Genomic DNA, 25,916 nt, shown 5'->3' with positions numbered 1-25,916 from the left:
AACATATTTCTTTGCATTTTAACACATATTCTAACACAAACTGGCTGATGATCTCAGTCCAGTCCCATGAATTCACTGCCTTATGATTTCTGCAGAAGGATCCCATGAACCACATCAGTGAGAAACAAAGAGTGAGAGCCTCAAGACCCTCCCCACGTTTGATCACTGGATTGATTCCCTGGCAGTGCAACAGGAGGTGCAGTAACACCACTACCATCTGTGAATCTTTCGAAGAAACTAGGCTACTGGTGCAGGCTTAACCAATATAGCCCAAACTTAAATTAGCATGATGCAGGGTTTCAGAAGAAAAGTTCAGGTAGCTGTAAAGATGCAGTAACTTAAGATGCCAACATCCCTTCTGTCTCTTAAGCCCCGTGCCAAAAATGAGTGCTTCGGTAACACGAGATGCAGAAGGAATGTATGTCTGCATTGCATCCAGCATAGGCCACAGGACAAAGCTGGGACAGCGCTGAGATACCTGACTGAGGACAGGAGGGGCTGTAGCAAGAACATGACTTTCCTTCTGCCAGTGCCTGCTGCAGAAGCCACGAAGCCAAAGCAGATAGGCAGCTGAGGGCAGTAGTGTCTTAAAGCACTGCAAGCAAAATCCACCAGACTTCTTTGTACGAAGTTATATCAGTTACAATTTGTCACATTGCTACTCCTTTAATTACTTCCGTGCAACTTTGAGTGTAGACCAGGGCTCTGGACAGACCCAATAGTTTGACATTAGAGAAATTATATATATTTAAATTCTATTCCATCTGCAAAATGCTACCAATGCTGCTGACTTACTTCAGAAGAGTCTTTTCAATACTAAATACTTGAAGCTGAACATTGAACTGTATTTAGTCTGTGCAAAAACTGTCTGTTCATTTCAGTGGCATGGTTAAGTCATCAAAAGTCAGAAAATGCCGAAGTTAAGGTTACATATGCCTCATCACATGGAGACTCTGCCACAGCTCAGAAACACCTCCCGAACGCGCTTTGATGATGGGGCTGTGTTCACCACGCGTGCAGCTGCAGCATAGCCTTTCTTAGCTGCACGCTTGGAGCTTAGCAAGGAGGAAAAGGAAGACCAAGAAAACTTGCCTGGCAACAGAGTGCAGGCCAAAGAGAGAGTTTCCAAAGGGACGGATGAGCAAAGCGGCACGCGGGAAGAGGCACGGCATGCCCAGAGCTCTGAGCACAAGGCCAAGGAGTCTGTGCTGAGCCACAAACCCATGCAGCAGGAACGGCAGCCCGCGTGGCAGGGCTTTGGGCTCCATTTTAAGCTGTCTCTGTGTCTTTCAGTCCCTGGGCTCCCCTGAAGTTCATGGCATAGCTCAGCGTACGCCTTCACTTCTTGCACAGCGGCTACAGCTCAGGCAGACATTTGGCTTTAGCTAGCTACCATAGATACGGCAGCATTAGGCTAACTACAACCAACCACTCTGAGCTTTTATCCGGTATCTTCAGTAGTTTTTGCAATTGTGCTGCTAGCAATACCTGACCTAGATAAAGGTATCTTCAGTGTATCCACACTTCAGTAGCTATACCAGGTGGATATATTATGTGAAGGATGGTTGTTTTTCCTCAGATGTCCTAGTAAAAAGTTTACTTCTTTGAGCAAGCTTACGGCAACCCATCCCGTTAGCCACAAGTGGCAATTACGTTCCCTGAAATCTGCTGGACTGTATCTGTATTCACAACTTGTTTCTGTCAGATTGGACCTGTCAACAAACACCTGAGGTTGTCATATATTTTGCCCAGAGAAGTGTTTTCTGACTAGAGTTTCACTTCTGGCTCTCAAGACCAGACCTAAAAATCTCCTACTCACTGCTGCGGCTGTGAAGCACTGTTTTGGCCAAGAGTTAAAATAATTGCTTTTATCCACAAGAAAGTGAAGCATTCTGGCATTGTTTTGATGCCACGTCCTTGATCTTCCACGTCCTGTAAGCAACACATTTAGTTTGGGACTCAACCTACCGACTGGAGTTTTCTAAACTGTAAATATTTAGATCTGTGCTCGTTATCTTGGCTTCCTTACAGATAACGAAGATTTACCAGTGATCAATGGAGTTTATGGTGTCATTCACCAGGCAGAAAATAGGTATCTGGTATATGATGAGATGAAAAATGCCTTAAATGTCATTGACTATAAAGGCTAGCTCTCCCTTGACTGTGAAGGGAACCTACTGTGACTTGCACACGTGCAGAAGCTCATTTGACGCCCACATTTCATCAACTGTATCCTGCTGTTCATGTGGCACTTTGCAGGTATGTACTGTAGCAGTCTCCTGCAAAGCTATTGTTAAGAGGCGTGGGTGAGACCACAGTAGTCAGGGCCATTTCTCTCTGTACGGTAGTTTTGACATGATTATCCCTCCCCTAAATAATTCAGTCTCCGATTAGTCTATTTTTAACTGCTTATGTTGCTACAAGTTTGCTCAGGGATGAGCTGCCAAAGGAAACCCAACCAGTTCCCCTGGCAAGCCAGGAAACTGGTGGCACAGTCACGAGCAGGAACGAAGGCCCTAAGCAAGGGTCGGGGAGAAGGAGCGGTAGACCTTGGCTGAGTGTGGAGGAGGAGGTGGATGTTTCTGGAGACACTTTTTAAAAACCAGTTAGGGAATCAAGTGTGATTTTAACAGCCGGTTCTAGTTGCTTCCTGCATAGCCTGGAGTGCTTGAATCTGTAACACAATGGTCAAAGGCCCAAAGTACATGGCTGGTTTCTTCTGAAGGGAAGGCATTTTTCCCACTGACAATCTGCTGGGGGTGCTGCGTTCTTGACATTTTGGACTGACTCCCTGAGCTCCATCTGGAACTTACTGGAGACCTGCTGTGCCTCTGAGCCTGCTACACTCAAACTACACTCGAGTACGCAATTTCACCCTCTCACATTTCTATGCACTGTCACTCTTTTCCAAAAAAAACATCTAGTGCTGAAAACACCTTTTCCATGTTTTTGCCCTGCTATTATTTCAGTGTATTGCAATTCACCAAACAGCAAGAGCAAACACATGTCCTTCCACACCCGTAATTAACATTATTAGGGGTGTTGGATGCATAAAGACTAGCATAGGACACGCAACCTCAGGTTCATTAGTCTAGTACTTTAGTATTAATACAGTAGAAATGGATGCATGTTTGTATTTTAGACACATCACAGCCTCATAAAAATAATCACAATTCAATTGTTTTTATTCTGTTTAAATTCACATGAATAATAAACACATAGTAAAATTAAACTACTTGGAAGTCTGCCACACGTAGAATATCAAAATTCCTGCACAAGATCAAGGTAATACTTTCAAAAGCACCTAGGTGATTTTGGAATTTAGAATCACTGCTAAGGGGTATGCAAGTGCTTATTTTTCATTGAGGACAGAGAGATTTGAGAGTCTGTTACCTTTAAGGGCCTAGACCCTGTTTACTCAGATGCTTATCTCCCATGGTTCACTGTGGAAAGTGAACTGCAGATTTAGTTACTGCAGATTTTTAGTTATGTGGGTACACACTGAATATTTGATCCCAAATCTCTACACACTACAGATAGGAAAAGGAGACATTGAAAGGAATCAAATACGCAGTTTACTGAAATAATTTCTAAAATGATCACATAATGCAATAGTTCATCAGTCTCTTACAGTGGCAAAAAAAAATTATGCTTAAGGAAACACAATTTCAAAATAAATTTTCATTCACTTAAGCATATTAAAATAACAGTGTTCCTTGTTTAGAGAAGAAAAAGCTATTGTGTGGTACCCCCATCACATCTAAGATGAGTATAAAAAACTACCAAATGTGTAAAATAAAAAGAACTAATAAAACTTCATATTCTTTCTGAGAAAAAGCATAGTTATTAGTAGCATTAAGAACAGTATCAAAGTGATTTCACTGTAGGCAATAAGCAATAATTTTCATAGTTTTTTTTTTTTATTTTGGCACACACAAGAAATGTGCTGTCCCCAACTTCGTAAAGCATGGATGCCAAATACACTCTGACACAAGAGAGCAGAACAACAAAGAATAAAAGGATCGAGAAAGGGGTCCGGGAGAAGGAGGAGAAATATAACGATACCAGGATGAAATGACTATTGATCAGAAAAGGTTGCATGCCAAAACCTTCGTGGATTGTTTGATTGCTGCTTGTTTTTTTAGTTCATTAATGGTCACCTAATTTTCCTGAGCAAGGTTGGGAATGTGAGTTTTTAGGCATGGATTTGAACAAAATCACAGCTGTGATACGGCAAGTCAGACTAGGGGGAAACATTACATGCAAAAAAAAGCCCAGAGATGCTAGTGGAAGTAAAAATATAAAAGGGATACTGCGAATGACATAGCATAGGGGACAGATCATTAGGTAAGTGAAAGGGCCAAGGGCCGGAACAAGACTCTGTAAGCTAAAGAGCCTAAAAGGCAAGAGGAAGGCATTTCAGCTTGATGGGCATCACAACTGAGATAAAGCAGAGTGAGTCAAGTGTGGCAGAGACACAAGAATGAGAGACTATTTTGCTACCAGCCTTTGGAATAGCAGGTCATGGAGTTACAAAGCCCAGTGAAGAGGAGGTTGCATAGTTGAGGCAGGAAACGATTAGGACATGGATGAGCTATTTCGTTGTCAGGACAGAAAAAGAATAGTTGTGGCTTTTTTTCCCGCCCCATAGAAAAAGGGGGGGGAGGAAAAAAAGACAGGCGCAGCTACGAATCAGTATAAACTTTGCTAGTAAATCTTGTAAATCACAAACAATTAACCTGTTTTCTGTCTCTATTTTTATTTCATAGTAAAGCTGCAAGATGACCCAACACAGAAATGTGAGCTTTTTGCACGTTTAAAATTTAGTTTTAATTTGTGCTGTACAGAAGTGGCATGTTAGTTGGCAAATTACTATTACACGGGTGGAAGAGGCACACAGGTTTGTAAGATGTGTGTATACACTGTAAGAGTGAAAAGATTCCGTTATAAAAATTCAACCTGACGTTTGATTATGTTGTTTTATAACTTTAGATTCCACTTTTTAGTCATAACAATAGGTCCCCCTAGTGGATAAAAACATAACTGATAAATTCTGTCCTTGTGAATTTCTTCTTGCCAACGCAATGCATCGGGCTTGATTGTCAAGTGGCTGCCAGCCCACTTGTACAAACGCACGCATGAAGAGCTATGATTAACTTTTGTGCAACTTTTCTAAAGCGTAAAGCAAGTTTGAAGTGATATCTGCTTTAATTGAGTCATTTCATTAAGAAATCAAGCCACAATTCTTCCTGGTGCATTATTTAATGTGGCCTTGAAACAGCACCTCATAAACACATCCGGAAAAAAATATATATATATAAATCAAACAATGTTACTGTTAAGCTTGCCCTGGCTGGGGTGTAATAAGTTTGTCAGAGAGAATTGTGTGGGAAATACAACACTTATTACCCTTTTTTTACAAAAATGAGTCACAATAACACTTTCCCAAGTCATGATCTTCAGAGTGTTTCACAAAGTAATGAATTAGACGCTGTTAGCACTGTGACTGTTTTTATAAACGTGGCAGTCATTATAAACAGATATAATTAGTTCACTCGCATAACCCCAGACATCAGTCCCTGTTTTATTAGGTGAAGAATTCTCAGTTAGCATAGTGGGAGTTACGTTTAGCTTTTTTAAAAGTACCAGGGAATTATCTGACTTCCAGTGGAGGCTACAGACCCGACTCGTTTAATACATCATTCAAATAGAAAAATTTTGAGCAGTAATATTCCTCAGCATTGACTAAGAGTTCAAACCAGGGAACAGGGCTACAAACCATATTTTTTCAGCCGGCAGGGAGTTACTCCTTCATCTGGGATTTTTCAAATGTCTTTTTAGGGAGGTCTGTAGTATGAGCTACATTAGTGTTTTTTACTGATTTCATTTTACGTATTTGCTTCTTTGCCTCTGATTACTTTTTCCACACAGCAACCATAAATATCATGCAGGTACTTTACTGGTTTCCCTTTTTTCATTTCTCCATAGAGCACATTGCTTATACAGCTTCAACTTGGATTATTGCATCTCTACCTTTCACTAAGCAACAAAAGACTGCTGGTACTTTTTTCATCATAACTGGATGAAAATTGACTCTATTTAGTAAGAACTTGCACAACTCTCTTTTCAGTGGTTAGCTGTTCTCTAAGACATTGATATTTCTTATTCTACCCTTCCCTCTGCCACTGGATTATTGTGCTGTAACTTCTCTGCCTCTGCTAGAGGGCTACCAATGACTCCTTCCAGAACCCGAGAAAATTGTTCAAGCAGAAGATTACAGAATTCAATGTAAATTGCTACAAGTTCCTGCCAACACAAAATGCCCAAACTCAATTCATAACCAATAAAGCAGGCCTTACTGTTAGTGGAGCTTCACAAAGTCACTCCCTCAGAAATATGAAAAGACCCTGTCAGAAGCTCATTTTATGAATTAGCATTCATAATTAAGCACTGCAGTTAAAAAGTTTATCGTCAGAACAAGCATTTCTGCAATCACTTTAGGCAACCTTATTTATAAAGTGTTGTCAAGCTACCTAGCAGGAAACAGCTGTCTATTAAAGAGCAGTCCTTTCTTGCTATGCCCATTCTTTAAATATTCCTTTAAAACCGAAATAGTTTTCAAATTAGTAAGGACGAAAAAGTAGCAAATACAACCTCCACTGGCCAAATAGTTGTATGCCATTTCAAAATCATTTATATAGAAAATACCCACTTATTCTATATTCTGAGAGCTATCACATCTTACAGCTGGTACTTGCCAACCAGACCAGTTCGCTTAGCAACAGCTTTACAGCAGATGAAGCATTTGTTCTATCAGCATAAAAGATACTTGCAGACTCTCTAAGCATTTATGAGGTTTCTACTGCCTTTTATTAATTTGTGATATTTTAGTGGGACTGTCCAGTTGGATTTGTACAGATTTTTCCCTGGTACAACTTAGGGACGGCCGAAGAGCTCAAAGCACTCACCTCCCTGCAGAATCATTTTTCTTTTGTTATTCAATGATGAAAACATTCTCAACATCCCTACAGACTTACTTCAGTGGCAATTATCTCTCTGCAAGGCTGCTACAGAAAATGACCTCTGCAAGTTTTGCTAGTGCCAGCCACTATCTCACAGAACTCTTGACATAGTGAAAAAGTCAAAGGAAAATGCAGCTCCTCCTTCAGATACAGCTGTGTGTACAGCAAGGCAAGTTGCATTCACAGCTGTTACCTGCTCAATAGTAGGACCCAATTTAACAAAAATAAGAACTGCTTATGTGAGGAGAGCATCCAACAGATCTGAGTGGACAAAAATCTCCAGCCACATGAGTGGCGATGAGCAACTAAAAGCAAAAATCTAATGGGGTATAAACTCTTCCAGGAGGAGCTGAATTTATGATAACTGTCCTCAGCCTGTTCTTGTGTAAGCTGTGATAAAAAACCTTTGCTAACTTTAACAAACTTCACTAAACCTTAATATCCCAGAACTCCACAAAGCCAGCAAAACTTGCCTAAGACAAAATCTTGAAGGATTTGTCCACACTCGGCTTCATGCCACAATGACCACACATAACCTCCTACAATACCATTCTATAGGTAAATGTCTGCCTGAGCTGTAGCCGCTGTGCAAGAAGTGAAGGCGTACGCTGAGCTATGCCATGAACTTCAGGGGAGCCCGGGGACTGAAAGACACAGAGACAGCTTAAAATGGAGCCCAAAGCCCTGCCACGCGGGCTGCCGTTCCTGCTGCATGGGTTTGTGGCTCAGCACAGACTCCTTGGCCTTGTGCTCAGAGCTCTGGGCATGCCGTGCCTCTTCCCGCGTGCCGCTTTGCTCATCCGTCCCTTTGGAAACTCTCTCTTTGGCCTGCACTCTGTTGCCAGGCAAGTTTTCTTGGTCTTCCTTTTCCTCCTTGCTAAGCTCCAAGCGTGCAGCTAAGAAAGGCTATGCTGCAGCTGCACGCGTGGTGAACACAGCCCCATCATCAGAGCGCGTTCGGGAGGTGTTTCTGAGCTGTGGCAGAGTCTCCATATGATGAGGCATATGTAACCTTAACTTCGGCATTTTCTGACTTTTGATGACTTAACCATGCCACTGAAATGAGCTGATACTTTTCCATGAATAAAAACATAAATAAAAATATTTGACATTATATACTTAGTATTAAAAAGATTGTTCGAAAATAAGTCAGCAGAGTAACATCAATATACAGTGTACTCTGGGATGTGATTTTTACCCATTCAGAGGTTTGGAACTACCTCAAAGTTATATTGAATTTATTAGAGAGTGATGGACTATCTGGTAGTTAAACTAGTGTAACTGTGGGCTCTGAGAGAGCAGCTCTGGTAGATTGTACTGCAGTGGATTAAGACATTATTGCCTTAGCTGTCATTTCTGGACCTGTACTAGGTATCACTACCCTCATAGCAGAGGTAACAGAAAGGAATTTGCCCCAGTTGCTCCAGTTCAAACTCCTGACATTTTAACATTAATCCACCTATCCATGTCTGGAAATAAGATATGCACATTCACAGGGCAGTTCTGGAAGATGCAATAATGACTACTGAACCTTGATACTATTCTACAACAGACAATCTAAACATGCCAAATGACTTTCTTTCTCCTCTGACATTGGACATAAAGAATAAAACAACAAGGAAGGAAAATCTGTATCCTATGATATACCAAGTGAACTACAAAAAAGCACCAAGATAGGTGTAAGCTGTACAAAACACATAGAATTAAACTTGTGTTAATGCTAGGGCCAAGCAGAGGGCTTCTATCTTAAAGCTGTGGAAGCCAATCTATCACAATTAATGTTGGTGTGTGAGCAGCAAGAAAAGCCAACAAGAAACTGCAGCACGCACAGTACAGCAAGCACAAATCTGCAAGAAGCACTAGTTCAACAGTAAGCAGCGCAAAACAAGCGTGGTTTTGGAACGCAAAAGTCTCCCAAACACCAACATGCAGGGAAAAAAAAAAAAAAAAAGCAAGGGCAACCATTGAGACAATATCACTGAATATTATACAGCTTGTTTCTTTGCTTCTTTTTATTTTCTTCTGTGCCACTCTTGCAGCCTGAATAACTTAGGAGAGCTCCCCAGTTCACTGGCCTATACCTATAGAGCCTTGCACAACTGTTATCTAGCCCATAACAAGTGCTCCTACATGCCAAATCAGTAAAAATAAAGTAAGATTTTAAAGTATGTTGCAAAAGCTAGGGATAAGGCCTCAAACCAGAAGAGACAGAGGGCATCTTGCTGTAAGAGTTATAAACAGAAGATGACACCTATCAAGAAATCATTCATGAATCATCTGCTGAGGAACAGAACAGTAACCTCCCCACAAAAAGTCATTTGACAGCTACAGTAAAACGTTAGAAAACTGGAAGATTCAGAATAAAGGTATGATGCTCGGGAAGACGTGTTGTCCATGACTACTAAGGGACCTTTTAAGTTCTAAATCACTTTCACTGTTTGCAGAACATAAAAATGTTCCTGAAATAGTTTATATTGAAAAGTTAAAAGCAAAACCAATAACTAGTGAAGTAGATGGTATCTTCATTGTTCCTAGAAAACGGCTTGTTGAGAACAATTCATAGGCTCAATCCTAAAAACTGAAACTTTGCTCTTGAACATTCCCTTCCAAGACAAATCTGCTCGGATTGCAAAATACTGGTTAAAGGATTTTTTTTTTTTTTTTAAATAGTAGTTCTTTTTTAAATGGTAGGGTTTTTTTTTTAAATTGTTTTATGTGGTTTTGCTATTGGATTCTAAAGCATTTTACTTGACTTGTGACAAGCTTGCCGTATTTATTCCAAAGCAAAATTTTCTTTTGTATGACAGAATCCTTGAACCCTAACTTGTTTTTCATCTTTCCCTACTTCCTAACTGAAATGAATATAAATGAAATAAAAGATAGTACATCTGTACTATATGCAGCAGAATTTTTCCCCATCAACACTGATCTTACAAATACGTAATGCTGTTTACTGCTTGAGAAAGAACCTGCTTATAAAATCAGCCCCAGATGCAACACAGAGAAAGTCTTCCTCAGATTTTAGGACTAAGACATTAACTGAATATTAAGAAGACTGAAATTCCCAGCAAATACCAGATTCTCCTTCAGCCCTACCAAGCTTCACCGTTGTTTTATCCCTACCATTTTTCCTGTTTGTATTTTCACAGATTAAGCTGCTATAATCAAAATGAAAATATCTAAATAAAAAGAACAACCCTTCCTAGCAAAGGCCGTTTGAAAGACTTCTCTCTCAATAAGAATTATCCAGCCAGGAAATCCCAGTCAATGGTCACATACCACACCAGGGTTCTATATGATGCGTCTATTCGCGTGACTTGGTCAGTGAGATGGAGCTACTGCGAGTTAATTTCAATTGCTATAACCTTCTGTATGAATAGATTGACATTGATGGCTTAACAGGAAGCAACATATAAGAACGTTGCAGTACATACTTGAAAAGGAATAGGAAAAATCTGTTAACGTTGATAGGCTTAACCTCTGTCTCCAGTAAATTGCTAGCTCTGTTTGTTTGTGCAGGACAAACGTGCTCATAACCCCAGTTACTATTGACAGTTAAAAAGTAGCTTGTTTTCTAACAAAAAAAAAAAAAAAAGGATTAATAAGATTTAAGTTGCATTTGGACAACTTAAGTGCATTTTTTGATACAGTTTACCAAAATGCATAGTCACCTGCCTTCTGCCACCATATAGGGGTGATGCAGAAATAGGAAATTTCAACTCTGAAGATGCAAATGCTTGCTCATTTACTGTTGCCATTCATCTAGAAGAGCAGAAGCACAAGCCTATATATGAAACAAAATTTATATTTTTTGAAGAACTTATAGTCCAGTTCAAATTAAACTTCAAAAATACAACTTTCAAGTAGCAATAGTAAAGAACATTTTATTAAAATGGAAGCTTGTCAAACGTTATATATCAAAACTAAGGCCACAGCTAATGCTAACACAAAGTCAACTTCAAAAGGTTCTTATAATATGATTTAATTTAGAAATCTTGTACAAAGCTATTTTACAAATGAGTACTCAAACATTTGGAAATGTATCATTACTTACTCTAAAATGATGCATCAATTATTCTAGTGATATTATTTAATGATACAAAATATCGAAGCATCAGTACATAAAACCTGTGTTTCTTTTGGTCCTGTGAGGAAAATAATTTTCTGCATGACTCCAGCTACAGATATGAACAGAAGTACAAAACATTGTAATGGTAGCTGCCAATGATTCCTCCCTTCTTTGTGCTGAATTAGCTTCTTCTTTTATGATGTTAAATATCTCCGGTCATAATAGCAATGAACTCTTCCTGATTGACTGTAGTAAAAGAGAAAGTTATTAGACAAACAGCAAACAATTATAAACCACAGAATAAAATAATTTATCTGTATTGTATATAAAATATACAATAAAATAAAATAGAATAAAATAATGTATCTGTATACATTTTACTTAAAGGTTTCCCAGTTAGTATTCTTTGTGTTTGAGCCATTGATAACTACAGTTTATAAACACAAGTCTGGATTTTTTCTTTCCGAAGAGTTTTCACTTTTTTTTTTTTAATGTAATAGGATAAAGTCAAAATGCAAGCTTAATTATGCATAGCACTTAAGCCAGAATCTAGCTTATAGATAATAAGCTATTATTTCTGTCCAATTATGAAAGTAAAAATATTCTAAAAAAAGGAAAAAAGGAAGAAAAATATTGGGAAAAGTATTTAAAATAACAGCTAAGCAAAAACGTTTATAATTCTAAGAATTGTTTTTAAAAAAGTTATAAAAATGTTAAGATTGGTTGCTATTTATCCTTTATGCCTCTCTCTAGCAAGAATGCCACAACCCAAGTTAGAATAATATTCTGTTTTGGTCTCAAAATAATGATTCAGACCTTTGTGCCCAAAAAAACCCACAGTATTCCTCTCCCTCCTAAACACATAATACTTGCTAAATACAATACGAATTTTAAGATCATTAGTAATGATTCCATAAACTAGGTAGAATTAAAATGGACTTTTCACAAGCTTTTTCCTCTCTGAACTTTCTTCATTCTTCAGTTATAATTAACTGAAATTTTAAACAAATGTACTTGAAGAAATTAAGTCATAATAATAAATTAATTAGCAGTCATTAATTATTTTTGCTTCACTTATACCTGAGCTATTGACCTTACTCATATGTTAAAACAGAGCCACTGTAAAAGAGTTAACCAATGAGCATGCTCTCTCTGCAACTAATTACTGTAATGGGGAATGGTTAGAATGAGCCAGTGGTACGGAGATGGCCATACATGTATGAAGAATTCTCCCTGACAATTATTTGTCCCAGCCCTGTGCCCAGGTTATTCCTAAACAAAGCCCTGAAAATTAAGTATTTACATTTACAGCTGGAAGAAAATTAAACAAATTCAACTATGTTAAAAGGGATAAAAATAAACTTAAATCTGCTCTGCTGTGACACATTTCAGAAAACATGAATTAACTTTAAATTTAGTTTAGGACCAAATACTCTGAGCTGTCAGCCAATCACATAGCTACACCACGTTTACTACAGGTAAGACCTAGGTTGTCTATATGACCTTTAAAAGCATTTCCACAGCTTTACCCAATTAATTTTTTTCAGATATAATTATTATTCTGTACTTTCTAAATTTTTAATGTTTTGGGTTCAGATAATTACAATATTCCTGTAATTTCTCCCTTGTATACTGATATCTCTTTTCCAAGTTAATTTTATTTTAATGCATTTTTGTTCGTAGAACATAGTAGTTAGCAATGACCTAACATAAATCATCAAAACCACGATGAGGATTAGTATTAAAATAAAATGTACATACTGAGAAGGTGTGAAGGAGCTGAAACACAGCTGCACCAATTAAAGAGTGGGAATATGTTTGGAGCACAGCCCAAAATTTATAATAAAGACAAAAGAATAGATGACTGGAAAAAAATATACCGGATATTTATATGTATGAATATTTATCTGTTTGTTCCTAGAAAACTGAAGGTTTAAGGGCAGAGTGAGGAAAAAAAATACATTTAAGAAAACAAAAGAGGTGTTTGTTGGCCCATTTTGCCTCTTTACAGTTCTTTATATTCAGGGAGAGTTCCAATTCTTGATCAGTTACAGTGAAAAATCAAAAAAAGTACGGAAACTTATGTTCCAGGGTTTGAAATAATCAATTAAAGCTTCACGGCATAAAAAAATGAAAGCTTTTTGGTTCAGTTATACCAGTCAAAAAGCACCACTAAATAGCATATTGCAACCTATTTTCACTTGTTAAGATTCTAGAATTACTTTAAGAGTTATACACAAAAATTTGCAGATGGAAAAAGATTACATATTGAAGTCACTCAATTGCATACAAAAATACTTACAAGTTATCTTATTTAAGATAATTTCCAATTTCACTCTTTACGTGATGAAGAGAGGGATACTCTCAGCATACATGACCTTTCTTGATGGTAGTAATCTTAAGGATACATTTGGAGTCCAAGGTAGCTTTTCAGTAAGCCACATTAAATGTAAATCCACAGATAAAACTCAATCCGTTTAGTTGCAGGAAAAGAAATTACATGTAGCCACACACGGATCTGGCAAGATGCCAAAGTAACCGCAAAAATCTAGCTACTCCCTAAAATGTAATAATTAAAGTGTGAGTCAAATGTCTGGCAAAGCCACTAAGAATTAGAAGATGAAAGCATCACTTTGCTTTGGCAGTGATATTACTTACTTGTTTAGGTCACATGACTGACACTACCACCAGGGTTGCAGCCTAATTGTTCTATGCGATTCATAAATGAAATAGGTATAATAAAAATACGATCCTGAAAGTCATTTTATTCCTACAGGAACACACGTGTAACTAATTCTTAAAAATTAAGAAATGTATCTTAGAAGCTATAAGAGTAAAAATAATATAAATAAATATATATATTGTTACCTCTGGTTTTATATAAACATATAGTCATGAAAACACAACAACAATGGCAGGAGACAGTACTTTTAACACTGATAGCAGCTTTATGCCATCATACTTACACACAACTTTATATATGCTACTGCCTGGCTTCATGAAACTATTAATATAAAACTGGTAGTAACAACATGCCAATGCCACGCCTCAAGTAGTAAGGATCTCAAGGAAGAGGGACAAGTATTTAGCGTGGGTTAAGACTATGTTCCTATGTTTTACAGGAATTCTCTACTGTTGCTTTTGAAGTCTCCGTTTGCTACACTTTACTGAATTTTATATACGGTTCTTAATTTCCCATATCTACAATCAAAGTAAATATGTATCTTTGTTAGTATTTAACAGAGAATAAGTTCTGAATTTCCTTTAATTCTACATTTAGACGATTGATGTCTGTGAATATGCTAAGTCTATTAAAAGATATCAAATGCATTACTCCATGCTAAGAAATACATTATTCCTGTAAGTTTTGAATACTTTTCGAGTTACTGAACCCAATAATCCTCATAGCCCAATGTCTTGCTCAAAGGAGGGTCAACTAAATCAGATTGCTCAGGCCCTTGTTAGTTAAGCTCTGAATATCTCCGAGGTTCCAGTATTTCACTATTTTCATAGGCTGAAAAAATTACAGCTTCTTTTCACCTTCTCAGAATCTAGAAAAACCTTACGTGATTTTATAAATCTTTCCCCCAAACAATCCTCAGGTAGAGGCTACTGTCCAGGAAGTCCAGTCCCTCACCAGTCTAAATGATTACTGCAGCATAATACAATGCCCTCCTTTGTAAGCAAGCCTACGGGCGCATCGGATGCTCTCAGCACATCAGTCTAATATATGAAGAACCAAATGAACGTCAAAGCATTCTTTCTATTTCTGTGTTACTACCCCAGGACATTACTGACCAGAGGGCACATTTTAGACACAGAATGGGATAAAATGCAACAGCTAGAATGTTACATTCGTTTTACCTCTTCAGCCATAAACCTGCAAGTAGGACTTTAAGCACTGAAGTACGAAAAATTACCAAAAATATATGACCCGTGTATTTTCTTTCATATAATTAAAGAATAATCTATCACTTTCATTTTGATAACTTCTGATTACTGTGAGAAAACACTTTGAAATCCAAACAGGCCTGCTATTCAGAGCAGGCAACACCTGTCTCTTGGCATGCAAGTTCAGCTTGGTATCCTGTACTATCCAGCAGCTGAGGAGGTCCCATCAAAGTCATGCAGAAGAATCAGATTTTGGGTATTATCAAATAGACGGAATAAACAGTCTTTACCTCTTGACTGTGTTTTCACCTCACAGAACAATTTCAAGATATAGCTAGCCAAACTGTGCGCTAGGCTGTTTGGAATTGATTTCTTCTATCTTGAGACTAGGGAAAGAATGCATTCATAGGAAAAGCAAAACAACTCTACAAGAGAGGTATGAAAGACATTTCCATAAAGTATTGAGGTCTTTTAACTTTTCCAGTACACAGAAAAAATGATGGGTGAATAAGGTGGAGATTCTTTCAGGTGTTGCCTAGGGACATGATGGACTACTGAAAAATACAGAATGGAAAGAAAAAAAAAATTCTTCCCCAAAGTAGCCTATTGAGATTGACTGTTTGTTACCTGCTTAATAAGAAAAGAAAACAAATGAAATCAAGGAAATTAAGTATGCTTACAGGATTCACATTAACCAGTCTCTTTCTGATACGATTTCTACAGACTGTTCCAGAAATATTCCATAGCCAGTTCCAGTACTGCACACATACCACAACTGGAAGCCAAAGGAAGTTTCAAAGAACCACAAATCCAAACATCCTCCCCAAAATATCCTCTGACATCTTTGTTTAATAATATTGCAAAGTGGAAATACAATAGTATAATGATTAATGAATTATATAACATTCAAACAAATCAGAAAGAGAAACGTTGTGACAATTCCCAGTTACCCCGGCAATCTTTCTCAGGCTTGCAATGTGTTCGCAAGAGTTATACGCAATGAAATCAGAACTAACCATAGTCTTTCCTAGTTTCAGATTTCCCTCAATGCTATGACATATATGATCATGAAATAACTATTATCCCATTTAATATGAAATAAATGTTGACTTGGACTCTAGAGAGTTAAGGGAGAACTTTATTTCAGTGAAGCTTTTTTTCTAATTCTATGCCAGAATCTGAGACCTAAGACTGGATCATGTTTCCTATAGATAGATTCGCAAAAGACAAAAGCTGCATGAACTTATATTCCAGAGTTTCTAAAAAATAGTCATCCCCAAAAAGAAGTCATCCCCAAGGACCAGGAATATGGAAATAAAACAATTTACCTTTGCATATGCAGACATAAATGTTTCGAGAATATATACATATATATTTTTTTTTTTTTTGGGGGGGGGGGGAGGGTTACAGAAACCTATGTACTGCGTACCAGTACAGCTCACTGGTTTAGCTGGAAAAACTAGAAGTTCTGACTCTAAAGGTGCCTGAAAGTTCAGTGTAACATGGATATCAATAGACCTTATCTTGCTACGAGCAAAACAATCTTTCAAGTATAAGAAGGGTGTTAAAAAACAAGTGGTATTATTTCTATATTTAAAGTATCCATTAAAAAGCTACCAACTAATAGTCCCATTTTTTTTTCTTTGTAGAAGAAGAAGGAGAATTATATGACAGCAAAATTTTGTGACATGATCCAGATGTTTGAAGCTAAATGGAACAGTGAATCATAGGATTCTTTACTTTTTTCCAAAATGAATCTTAAAAAGCTAGAAACAGCATCAGTTTTCTTTAAAGAACAGAAAACACACAGAACCTTAAGGATAAACAGCACCATATATAAACATTATGCTGTCAATCTTCCACATTCAATCTCGTGCTTGACTACTCTAACAAGAAGAATGAATGGATGAATGAATAAAAGGAAACTGAGCCGTTCACTCTTAGGTGATCAGTTTGAATTCAGAAATGTAGCCCTGATCCAAAATAATTATGACTCAGTAACCTTCCTGAAAGAAGCTAATGGTCTACCTTCAGCTTCTAGTGACATTCAATTTCTAGTGTCCAAATAGCCACATGATAAAAACCATCCTCAATCACAATTCTGGCATCTCAGTTGGCAGCCTCAGCAGAGCAACCAAGAACAAAATATGTCTGTTGGCTGACTTTTTCCTACTCTTGCTCACCTCTATGGCTACCCCTTCAAAAAATGTAAAATGAGAGCCTCTAAAGAAACATGCAGAAAAAGACCTTTCACCTATAACTACTTTGAAGAATTCAGAAAAAACAGGTATTGTTAGTAATGCAATGTTATTACAGTCATTCCTTCTAAAAGTAAAATAACCTTAAAACAGAAGTATCTGCCTAGACCAGCAATCAATCTAACGGCTGGAGAAAACAACCATCACTCTCTGTTTGCTATACAGCTGCTGAAAAGCAGGTAAGTAGGTGTCCTACTGTCTACTGGAATTCAAAGCTAAAATCCTGTGTGCCACTGCACACAAATAGGTGCCTGAAAACAAGATTTGCAGATGTCAGTATACTGACCTCCTTCAATTAACCTATAGGAAATGCTGAGAGGAGGGGAAAAAAAGGAAAAAAAAAAAAGAAAAGGAATTCCATTTTCTCATGATACAGCTCCAGTGAAGCAGTAAGTGAGTTTAGGGATCTAAACAGGAAGAAAAATAATGCTTAAAAACCTAAATAATTAGTTTGCTGCTGGCTTAACTCCTTTAAATATCTATCCTGTGGGATCAGATACTGCCAGTGCAAGAAAGGGATGGGAAGACATTGCTGGGAGTGTGGAGGAACACCAGAATTATGCAGCATGGATTTATCATGAAATCATGGCCTGAGACTCGCAGACAATTATTAGAAGACAGTATTTCCAAAGGAAAGAAATCACACTCTTCTCAACAATACACTGAATTTTATAGTAACAGTATCAACAATAACACTATCATGGCAGTTGAAACACTGACCTTCACAATCTCTGCCTACAGGCTCCATATTTACACCACTGAAATGGAATGCAGCCTTCCTATTTCCACAGCACTGGACCATATTTAAACGTCCCACTGTACCTCTTGAAAGAGCAGGGGTTTTTTGTTTCTGCATTTGAGTAAGTGCAAGCAAGGGCAAGTCAGCAATTGCCAAACTTGGAGTTGCCTTCCCAAGTGTGGAATAACAAGCTATCACAAGCACAATAGAGGGGAATAGCATCTGTCACAAGGCTTACAACGATGCAACTTTTTTTTTTTTTTTTAAATTAGTAGTGGGAGTTTCAAGTCCAACAGATGAGGTGGCTCATAACTAGAAATGGTACTGCAACTGAAGAAGTTGGTGAACTGCTAGTGCAATCTCACATATTGGCAGGCATCACGCAAGAAAAACTCTGAGGGAGGTTCCTGTGACTGTTAGCGATGCACAGTCTATGCAGATGGGCTGAAGTGAGTGGTCTCTGAAATTCAAGTATTAAGCTTTCTGGTGTAAATATAGGGGGCTTTTTGGCAATTGAAAAAAACCCAAAGTATCACTGCTCAGGAAGGCTTAATTAGCTTTATTTAATGAGATTTAATATATTTGTTTACTAAATCTTTATCTAGCTAATAAATCTTTTCTGCAGCACACTATATGGATCTTGCTCATTGCCCAGAGCCACTTTTCATACTACAGTCTTTAGCACTCTTGCTCCCAAAAGCATGTTCAAGACCCATCCAAGCTGATCCTGCACAGACTTGAGGTAAATCCAGCGTGGTTTATTAGCTTAATACTCCCTTTCTCACCAACATATGGAAACCACAACATCGGCGCATTACCACTGGAGAAACAATGGACTAGATCACAGGAGTGAGAACTTAGCTCTTCAATGCTTTTACTAATGTACATGGAAATAAAAATGCAGTGCAGTTAGAATTCAACGGAATTTCCCATGTACCAATTAAATTACTTTCACTTTCAACTATACTTTTACCAGTCTTAATAGCAGCTGGCTGAATGGGAGTTATTGGTGAATTTAAGGGCAGAGAACTCAACTGGATTTTTAGACTTTAAAACGTGTTTCCAGGACTAGCAACTATCAAAAACAAGTCTCACAGAATCACAGAATGGTGAAGGTTGGAAGGGATCATTATGTCCACTGTTTGTCAGCTAAATCAAGTTTGCTCTGGAAATCATTTAGAAGAAAATCAAAGAGGGTAACGCTGCAGATTTCAGTCACTTTCAGAATACAACTAAATGTTAACTGGAGAGAAAATTAAGAACAGACTATACTGGATTCTGTCTCTTAACACTTACTTTCTCCGTCTCCATCTTTATCAAATTCTTCAATCATAGCCCGCAATTCTTCATCAGTCATATTTTCACCAAGTTCTCTCGCAACCCGGCGCAGGTTTCTCAGACTTATTTTACCAGAGTCATCATCATCAAACAGTTTGAATGCCTTGAGTATTTCTTCCTGTGGATCTCTGTCCAATATCCAGTCTGTCACTATGATAAGAAAACTGAAGTTAGTCTAAGAAACTCTGAAGGGTAAATTGAGAATGACATTAACAGAATGAGGTAATATTAAGAATGAACACTTCAGATCTGATCTACTCTTTTATCCTTACCCATTTCAGTCTAACATGCATATTTGTTTTGCTGCTATTTGTCCTTTCTCATTTCTCTTTTCCTAAGATATGTGTCTCTTGAGGACACACCAGTTACGGCCAAAGCCTACACAGCAATTTAGACATACTCATGCTTTCGATACACTTTCCAATAGGAACTGAAAATACATGCACTCCTAGTCTGTTCCAAACTTGCAATTCAGAACAAAAGATCACCTCTGACAGATGCAGACATGTGAATCTGTTGACTTTAAGTGTTATGATTTGATAGAATATTGACTTGCAGAGAACAGTGAAACAACACTGAGCAATGAAAAACACTCATCCTGACCTTCTCTTTTAGATATAAAACTGCACGAACAAAAAAAAAACCAAAATCTAAACCCATGGGTTATCGAAGGGACGCTATTGTGAACAGCAAGATGTTAATTCTGAAAGGATTCGTCAATCTTGATTATTTCTTCTATCTTACGCGTTTGTCAGTTTCTATAACAGAAAAAACAGACAAAGTAATCTGCCATATAAAAATATTTTACTAGCAATTATTTCAGACATTTCTGGAACCAGGTGTAAATATCTTCACATCTTTGTACCTCCTAGTCTTGTATTACAGGACTTGCCATTTATGGCTTTCATCAAGCCATTAAAAACATGTCATCCCTGCCGGTGCATAGAGAACCACTTGGATCTGCTACTGTTTGCAGATGGAATGCCTTCTCTGGTTTAGTGAACTTGATAGGAAAAAATTTTCATTCAAGCTCATATATGTTCACTATATCAATGAGCTTTAAATGCGTATATAAATCCTTCAGATTTAGATTAAATTTAAGTATTTTCATTTAAAACAACTATCTATGTATGACAGCTTACATCATTTAAAAATTCTACTTTTTAGGGCAAAAAAGATGACTGCAACATTATCTGAAAAACAACAAAACACTAGGTCTCTAAATATTATAGGTATTGTGACCGTACGAAACAAGACAAAATATCACTGTACCTTTATACATGTCACATCGACCATTCCTACGTTTAAAACCAAAATTAACATTTGTATAGATAAGAAAATTACTGAATAGAGTTAGCAATAGCTTCACCTTTTCATAAATTAAACCACGGAAAACTGATGGCTTAACAACTGTTTCATGATATTTAAACAGCTCTTCAGAATTATTTTTTCTGTAACCTATCTTGTCTAACTCCCCAATCTTTCTGCTAGAAGTGGCATCTCATTTAATTTCTAGCATCACATTTATTTCTGTGTAAACAGGAAGGAGAATCCTACAGTATTCAAAAGCAGCACAAGAATATCTACATTTGTGTGAGCTAAAGCTTTTTCATTTGCAGGAGTCTGAAACAGATTAGGACTATATGTACACTAATTCCTTTCATACTGATTCCATGATTCAATTCCACATATTAATTGAGTATGCAGTATGCAAAGAATCATCTTCCTCCTCTAATCACTTCTATTAAGAAAAACATAAAATGAAATTTCACATTTCTTAATGGTACTAAATAACTGAAAAAGCATGCCAAGTATTGCTTCTCTACCCACTTTTTCTAAAGGTACACAACCAAATACATACCAACTTCATTAAAATCATCAAAGGTGATCTTGCCCGTCGCTTCTCGATCATAATCTTTAAGTATTTTCAGTACATCAGCTTTTTTCACATCAAAACCCAAGGCTCTCATTGCCACCTTTTGGAATAAAACAGAAGTACAACAATATATGAATATTATTACATGGATAAAACAGATTTATTTTTATTTTTGTGGAGTATCTTATTATCCAATACAAAACATGCACATCAGTGGAACAGGAGCATTAATAAGTAAAATTAAAAAAAAAATAAAAGCAAAAAAGTTTTGTATATAAAATCATCTAAAACTAGTATTAGCAACTGGAACATCAAGTTACAATGAAACAACATCATTTTGTAAATTCAGAGATTTTTTTAAGTTGGCCCAATTACTTCTTAGGACAAGTAGATTTTTTTTTTTTTTAATCATTTTCAAAAATATTTCAAGCACTTTAATCAGGTGATATAACACAGTTACAGGGAAATTCTGTCTTTTTTCAATATAACAACACTGAAAATCATTCCTCAAATTATTCTTCTTTAACATGCACACTGAGATCATGCCTGCTCATGGGTTTACAAGTCATCTTACAAATGACTTAACTTACTACTTCTCCACTGATGCTATTAGGACAACATATGCCAATTTGTTTTTTATTTTTGTATCAGGTTAGGAGTACATGCTTAGCTTCCACATTTCAACTGCGACAGTAATTTCTCAGCACACACTAACGTGACTGCTTGTAAACAAATGAACATACGCTAAACCAGAAATGGAAAACCACAATGCTATTGGATAAATCCGTTCAAATCTATGCCATGTGCTGACTTCTTAGAGAAGAGGTATTTCTTAGTTTTATATATCTCTGTTTTTCCACAGCACTGGCCATTTCAGGGCCCCAGTATCTAGTGCAACAGTGGAGAAACATCGTTGCAAATAATCAATAATCACAACTGCTGGGAATACAAAGCATACTGCAATTGGACAAAGTGTATTAACAGCCCATATATCCAAACAGTACCTAACACATTGTGGCTTCTGGTAGAGATAAAGTACCTGAACCCTGAAATAAAATGACAATCACCGTACCTTTAAGATAAAGACATTTCTGTAACAAGAATTAAAGTAGAAAATACCCATATCTTCTTTCAAGTAATTCTTGAATTACTTGATAAAACCAAACTGTGGAACCAGAAGGTTAGATTAAGTACTTCCTTTTACCTTTAATTCATGATAATTTATTGCTCTATCTTTGTCTGTATCAAACAACTCAAAGGCATCTTTAATTTCCTGCTTCTGCTCTTCTGTCAATTCTCTTCTTTTCTTCCTTTTAGTTTTGTCTACTGAAAGTTCATTCCTGTATGAAAAGGAAGCTCACTGTAACTGATTTCTGCTGGGAAAATAAGGCTCTGCATCATATTTTCCCATCAATAAGAAACACCATAACAACACAGATCATTCTACCTTTCTCATCCAATCTTTTCCCAGTTTCTTCCAGCTTAGAGTAACACTTGAAATAGACAATAGCTTTGTGAAGACTGAATGACAAGCCCTCTCCTCCCACCAAAAAATAAAATTAGTAGAGGTGATTTTGTTAATAAATTATGAAAAAAAGAGATAGAAAAATGCCTGTCTAAAAAACATACTTGAGATTACGAACCTGAGTAGCAGTTGAAATGATACAGCTCCTTAAGACACTCTATTCCTAAACTGTAGGAGAAATAGTTTTCAGAAAGATTGACCAGGAGGCTTAACAAGGCACTCAATTGGGCTGTCTGACTGGTAAAATGGATATTAGTTACCACAAATCTTTGCTTTTCTTACCAGAAACTGTTTTTACATAAACAGCATTTATGGATTTTTAGTAATCCTTTAAATCATACAATCTAATGACTTTTCTGCTCCATTTGTGGTATATACAAAATGGACAAGCTCAAGCACAAAATTAGCACACACTGCTCACATACAGCCCTCTTTTCCTTGGCTAGTCTAGAAACAAGATTAAATTTTCAGATGATAGGGACAGAAGATATATGGTATACATGTTGGGAATGACAGTTGAAAGAAGTGTGTTGCTCATATGTAGATGGAATGGAATTAGTATGCACATAAAATGAACAGATAGGTTTATGAAATGTGTAGTACAGTATACTTGCTAGAAAAATATATGCATTACAGAATGTACGGATTACAGAGGATTAGGGAAAATGCATTTATGCATAATCCAATGGAATATTAATTCACAAGAATGCTTGCTGAAAGGATGGGACAGGTTAAGGATGGTTTGGAATGAGCAAAGTGTAAGTTTTGCTGTGGCTGTAACTGTGCTTTATTCATGTTAAAAGTTTGACTGGTGTATCCAAGGTAATTGCTTGGAAAATGCCCATTTCAGAGCAGGAATTCTACAAAAAGAAGTGCATTTGAGGTAACAGATGAGAAGAGTGAGACTGTCAGTACTCATAGTACACTCTTGGAAGAAACAGACATACGTGAAGCTTAGCAGCACACCTTCACAGTGATGGTAGCTAATTGCAGTGACTAATCCACTCTGCTCTGCAATCAAGAGGCCACATCTGAACTATTATGCTCAATTTTGGATCCCTTCAGTACAAGGGAAACCGGAGAAAGTCTAACGTAGGCTAAGATGCTCAGGCGGCTAGAGCTTGTGATGTACAAGAAGCAGCTGAGGGAGCTGGATTTGTTTAGCCTGGGCAGGGGAAAAGGGATAGGAGAAAGAGTAAGGAGGGAAATCCGAGTGCTGCCTTCCATTACTTTGAAGGTTATTACACATAAGACAGAGGCAGGCACTCAGAGATGTGCTGAGGAAGGACAAGAAACAACAGCTACGAGTTGCAGCAGGGGAAACTGCAATAGGATCCAAGGGAAAACATTTTTCACTATGAAAGTAGTTATGCACAGGAACAGTTGCCCTGGGAGATTATAAAACCTCTGTCCTTATAAGTTTTCAGAGCTCAACTGAATGAGGGCCTGGGTGAGCTCATTTAATTTTGATTTTGACCTGCTCTGAGCAGCAAGCTGGTTCCAACCTAAACTACTGCATGATTCTATATGCTGTCAGGAGGAAGCAATTTGATACACATTTTTTTTTATTTGCAGCAGAAAAGAAATGCATACAACGTCATTTACTGTAAAACGCACAAAAACTACTGATGAGTGAATGGAAAACCACTTGTTCAAAAAGGTTATTTGTTTTCCACATCTCCTTTAATTAGCTGCTTTTCCTTATCCTTTGTTAAAGGAAAAATTAGCTAAATTTAAACAAAACCAAAGATCAAACATGCAGCTGAGACTCAGCTTCCAAGAACCACTGTAGTGATACTAGCGCAAATTCCAAACAAGCACAAGGAAAATGCAAGTTGCACAACTGGACCCGCCTCACACCACAAGATCCTCAAAGAGCGAGGAGTGTTTAAAAGACCTGTTGAGACAGTTTAATTTCACGCAGGCTTTGTATTGCTATAGTTTTTGAAAGGACTAAAATAACTCTGAGTTGGCAATGTAACTAGAACTAGAATAGACCCGGAAAGCCCCCATTTTGTGAGCTGTGATGACAAAACATACCCATTTAGAAGTCAGAAAACAGATTAATTTTGAGCTGTTCAGAAAGAAGGATCTGTCTACTCAAGTGTTTATTTAATGTCTAGCATAAAATAATTTTTTTAAGAAGACTTTGAGTAGTACTCAAATTCAAGTAGCTCATTGCCACTTCTGCTGCAACCACTTTTACTATATGAAGTGTAAAGTTGTCAGACTGGAGAATTAAGGACTGTGTATACCACATAAACATACCAGACAAGCTTGAAGACAAGGATTTGTGAGGTAGAGGATTTATAAGCCACAGCCTCTTTTTACAACAGTTATTGAGTCCTAATGGAAAAAAAAACAAAGGCTTAAGAATAGCTGCTGAAGTCTTGCTTCTGGTGTCATTTTATCCTCATCAGAAAAAAAGAAATCAACTTAGAGTTTATTAAGAGGCTTTTTGAAGCCTTTGTTTTTCAACGAGCAGGTGAACTTTTCAAAGCAAAAACAGTTCTAGAAAGATCCTAATCAGGCCTAATCCGCCCCGGCTGTGCCCAGCGATCCTCTCTAAGGGGATCAGACATAAGCGGTTAACGTTCCAGCCGGCCTCCCCTGACACAGCGCGCGCGCCCGGCCGCCGCTCCCGCTGCCGTTGCCGCCGCCGCCTCGCTCCCGCCGTCACCCTCCTGCTCGCCGCCCTCGTTTTGCCCGCAACTCGCGGGCACAGCGGGCGGCCCCGGGGGGAGGCGCCCGGCGGCGGGACCCGCGCCCGGCAGAGCGGAGGCGCCGCCGCGCGCAGCCGCCCCCATCCCCAAACGGCGCGAGGGAGGAACCGCCCAGCCGGTACCGACCTCAAGGACAAGCTCATGCTCCCGTCCCCAAGCCCGGCCAGCGCGGGCCGCACTGTACTGGGCTACCCGGCAAACAGCGCGCCCCACTCCGCGCTCACTTCCCCGTGGCAACGCGGTACAACAGCGGGCCCGCCAACCCGGGCCCTCCTGGCCCAACCGCCGGCCCTCTGATTGGTCGGTCCAGGAGACTCTTCCCACCTCCTCGCGCGCTGAGCTCATTTACGGGTTGAGGCGGCTGCCGCTCAAGGGGGGGGGGGTGCTCCTCCTCGTTGTTTGTGAGGGAGGCGTGGTTACCCAGAATGCCGCGCGGCCCTGGCGTTGCTGGGCGGGGAGGGCGGTTACACTTTGA

General features: G+C 38.1%; 1 protein-coding gene across 1 annotated transcript; it reads right to left on the bottom strand.

Annotated features, from left to right (window-relative positions):
- Positions 1-10,879: 10,879 nt before the first annotated feature.
- On the bottom strand, positions 10,880-25,811 carry LOC138064780 (centrin-3). The gene is made up of 5 exons (XM_068928707.1): positions 25,568-25,811; positions 22,398-22,533; positions 21,179-21,293; positions 19,276-19,467; positions 10,880-11,337 (listed from the first exon to the last, which is right to left on the bottom strand). Exons 1-5 carry the CDS (start codon positions 25,582-25,584, stop codon positions 11,294-11,296), a joined length of 504 nt encoding a protein of 167 aa, XP_068784808.1. The 5' UTR covers positions 25,585-25,811; the 3' UTR covers positions 10,880-11,293.
- Positions 25,812-25,916: the final 105 nt, after the last annotated feature.

This window comes from Struthio camelus, chromosome Z (genome assembly GCF_040807025.1).
Source record: "Struthio camelus isolate bStrCam1 chromosome Z, bStrCam1.hap1, whole genome shotgun sequence".
In the NCBI taxonomy this organism is placed as follows: domain Eukaryota; kingdom Metazoa; phylum Chordata; class Aves; order Struthioniformes; family Struthionidae; genus Struthio; species Struthio camelus.
Note: the sequence above shows the minus strand (reverse complement) of the source record. Positions and strands in the feature narration are given on the sequence as shown.

Bases quoted from the DNA above. Each gene is read 5' to 3' on its own strand.
- LOC138064780 (XM_068928707.1), bottom strand. The intron at 19,468-21,178 runs GTATGTATTTGG...TTCTTATCATAG, and splicing joins TGATGATTTTAATGAAGTTG to TGACAGACTGGATATTGGAC. The intron at 11,338-19,275 runs GTAAGTGTTAAG...CTTTTACTACAG, and splicing joins TAAAGATGGAGACGGAGAAA to TCAATCAGGAAGAGTTCATT.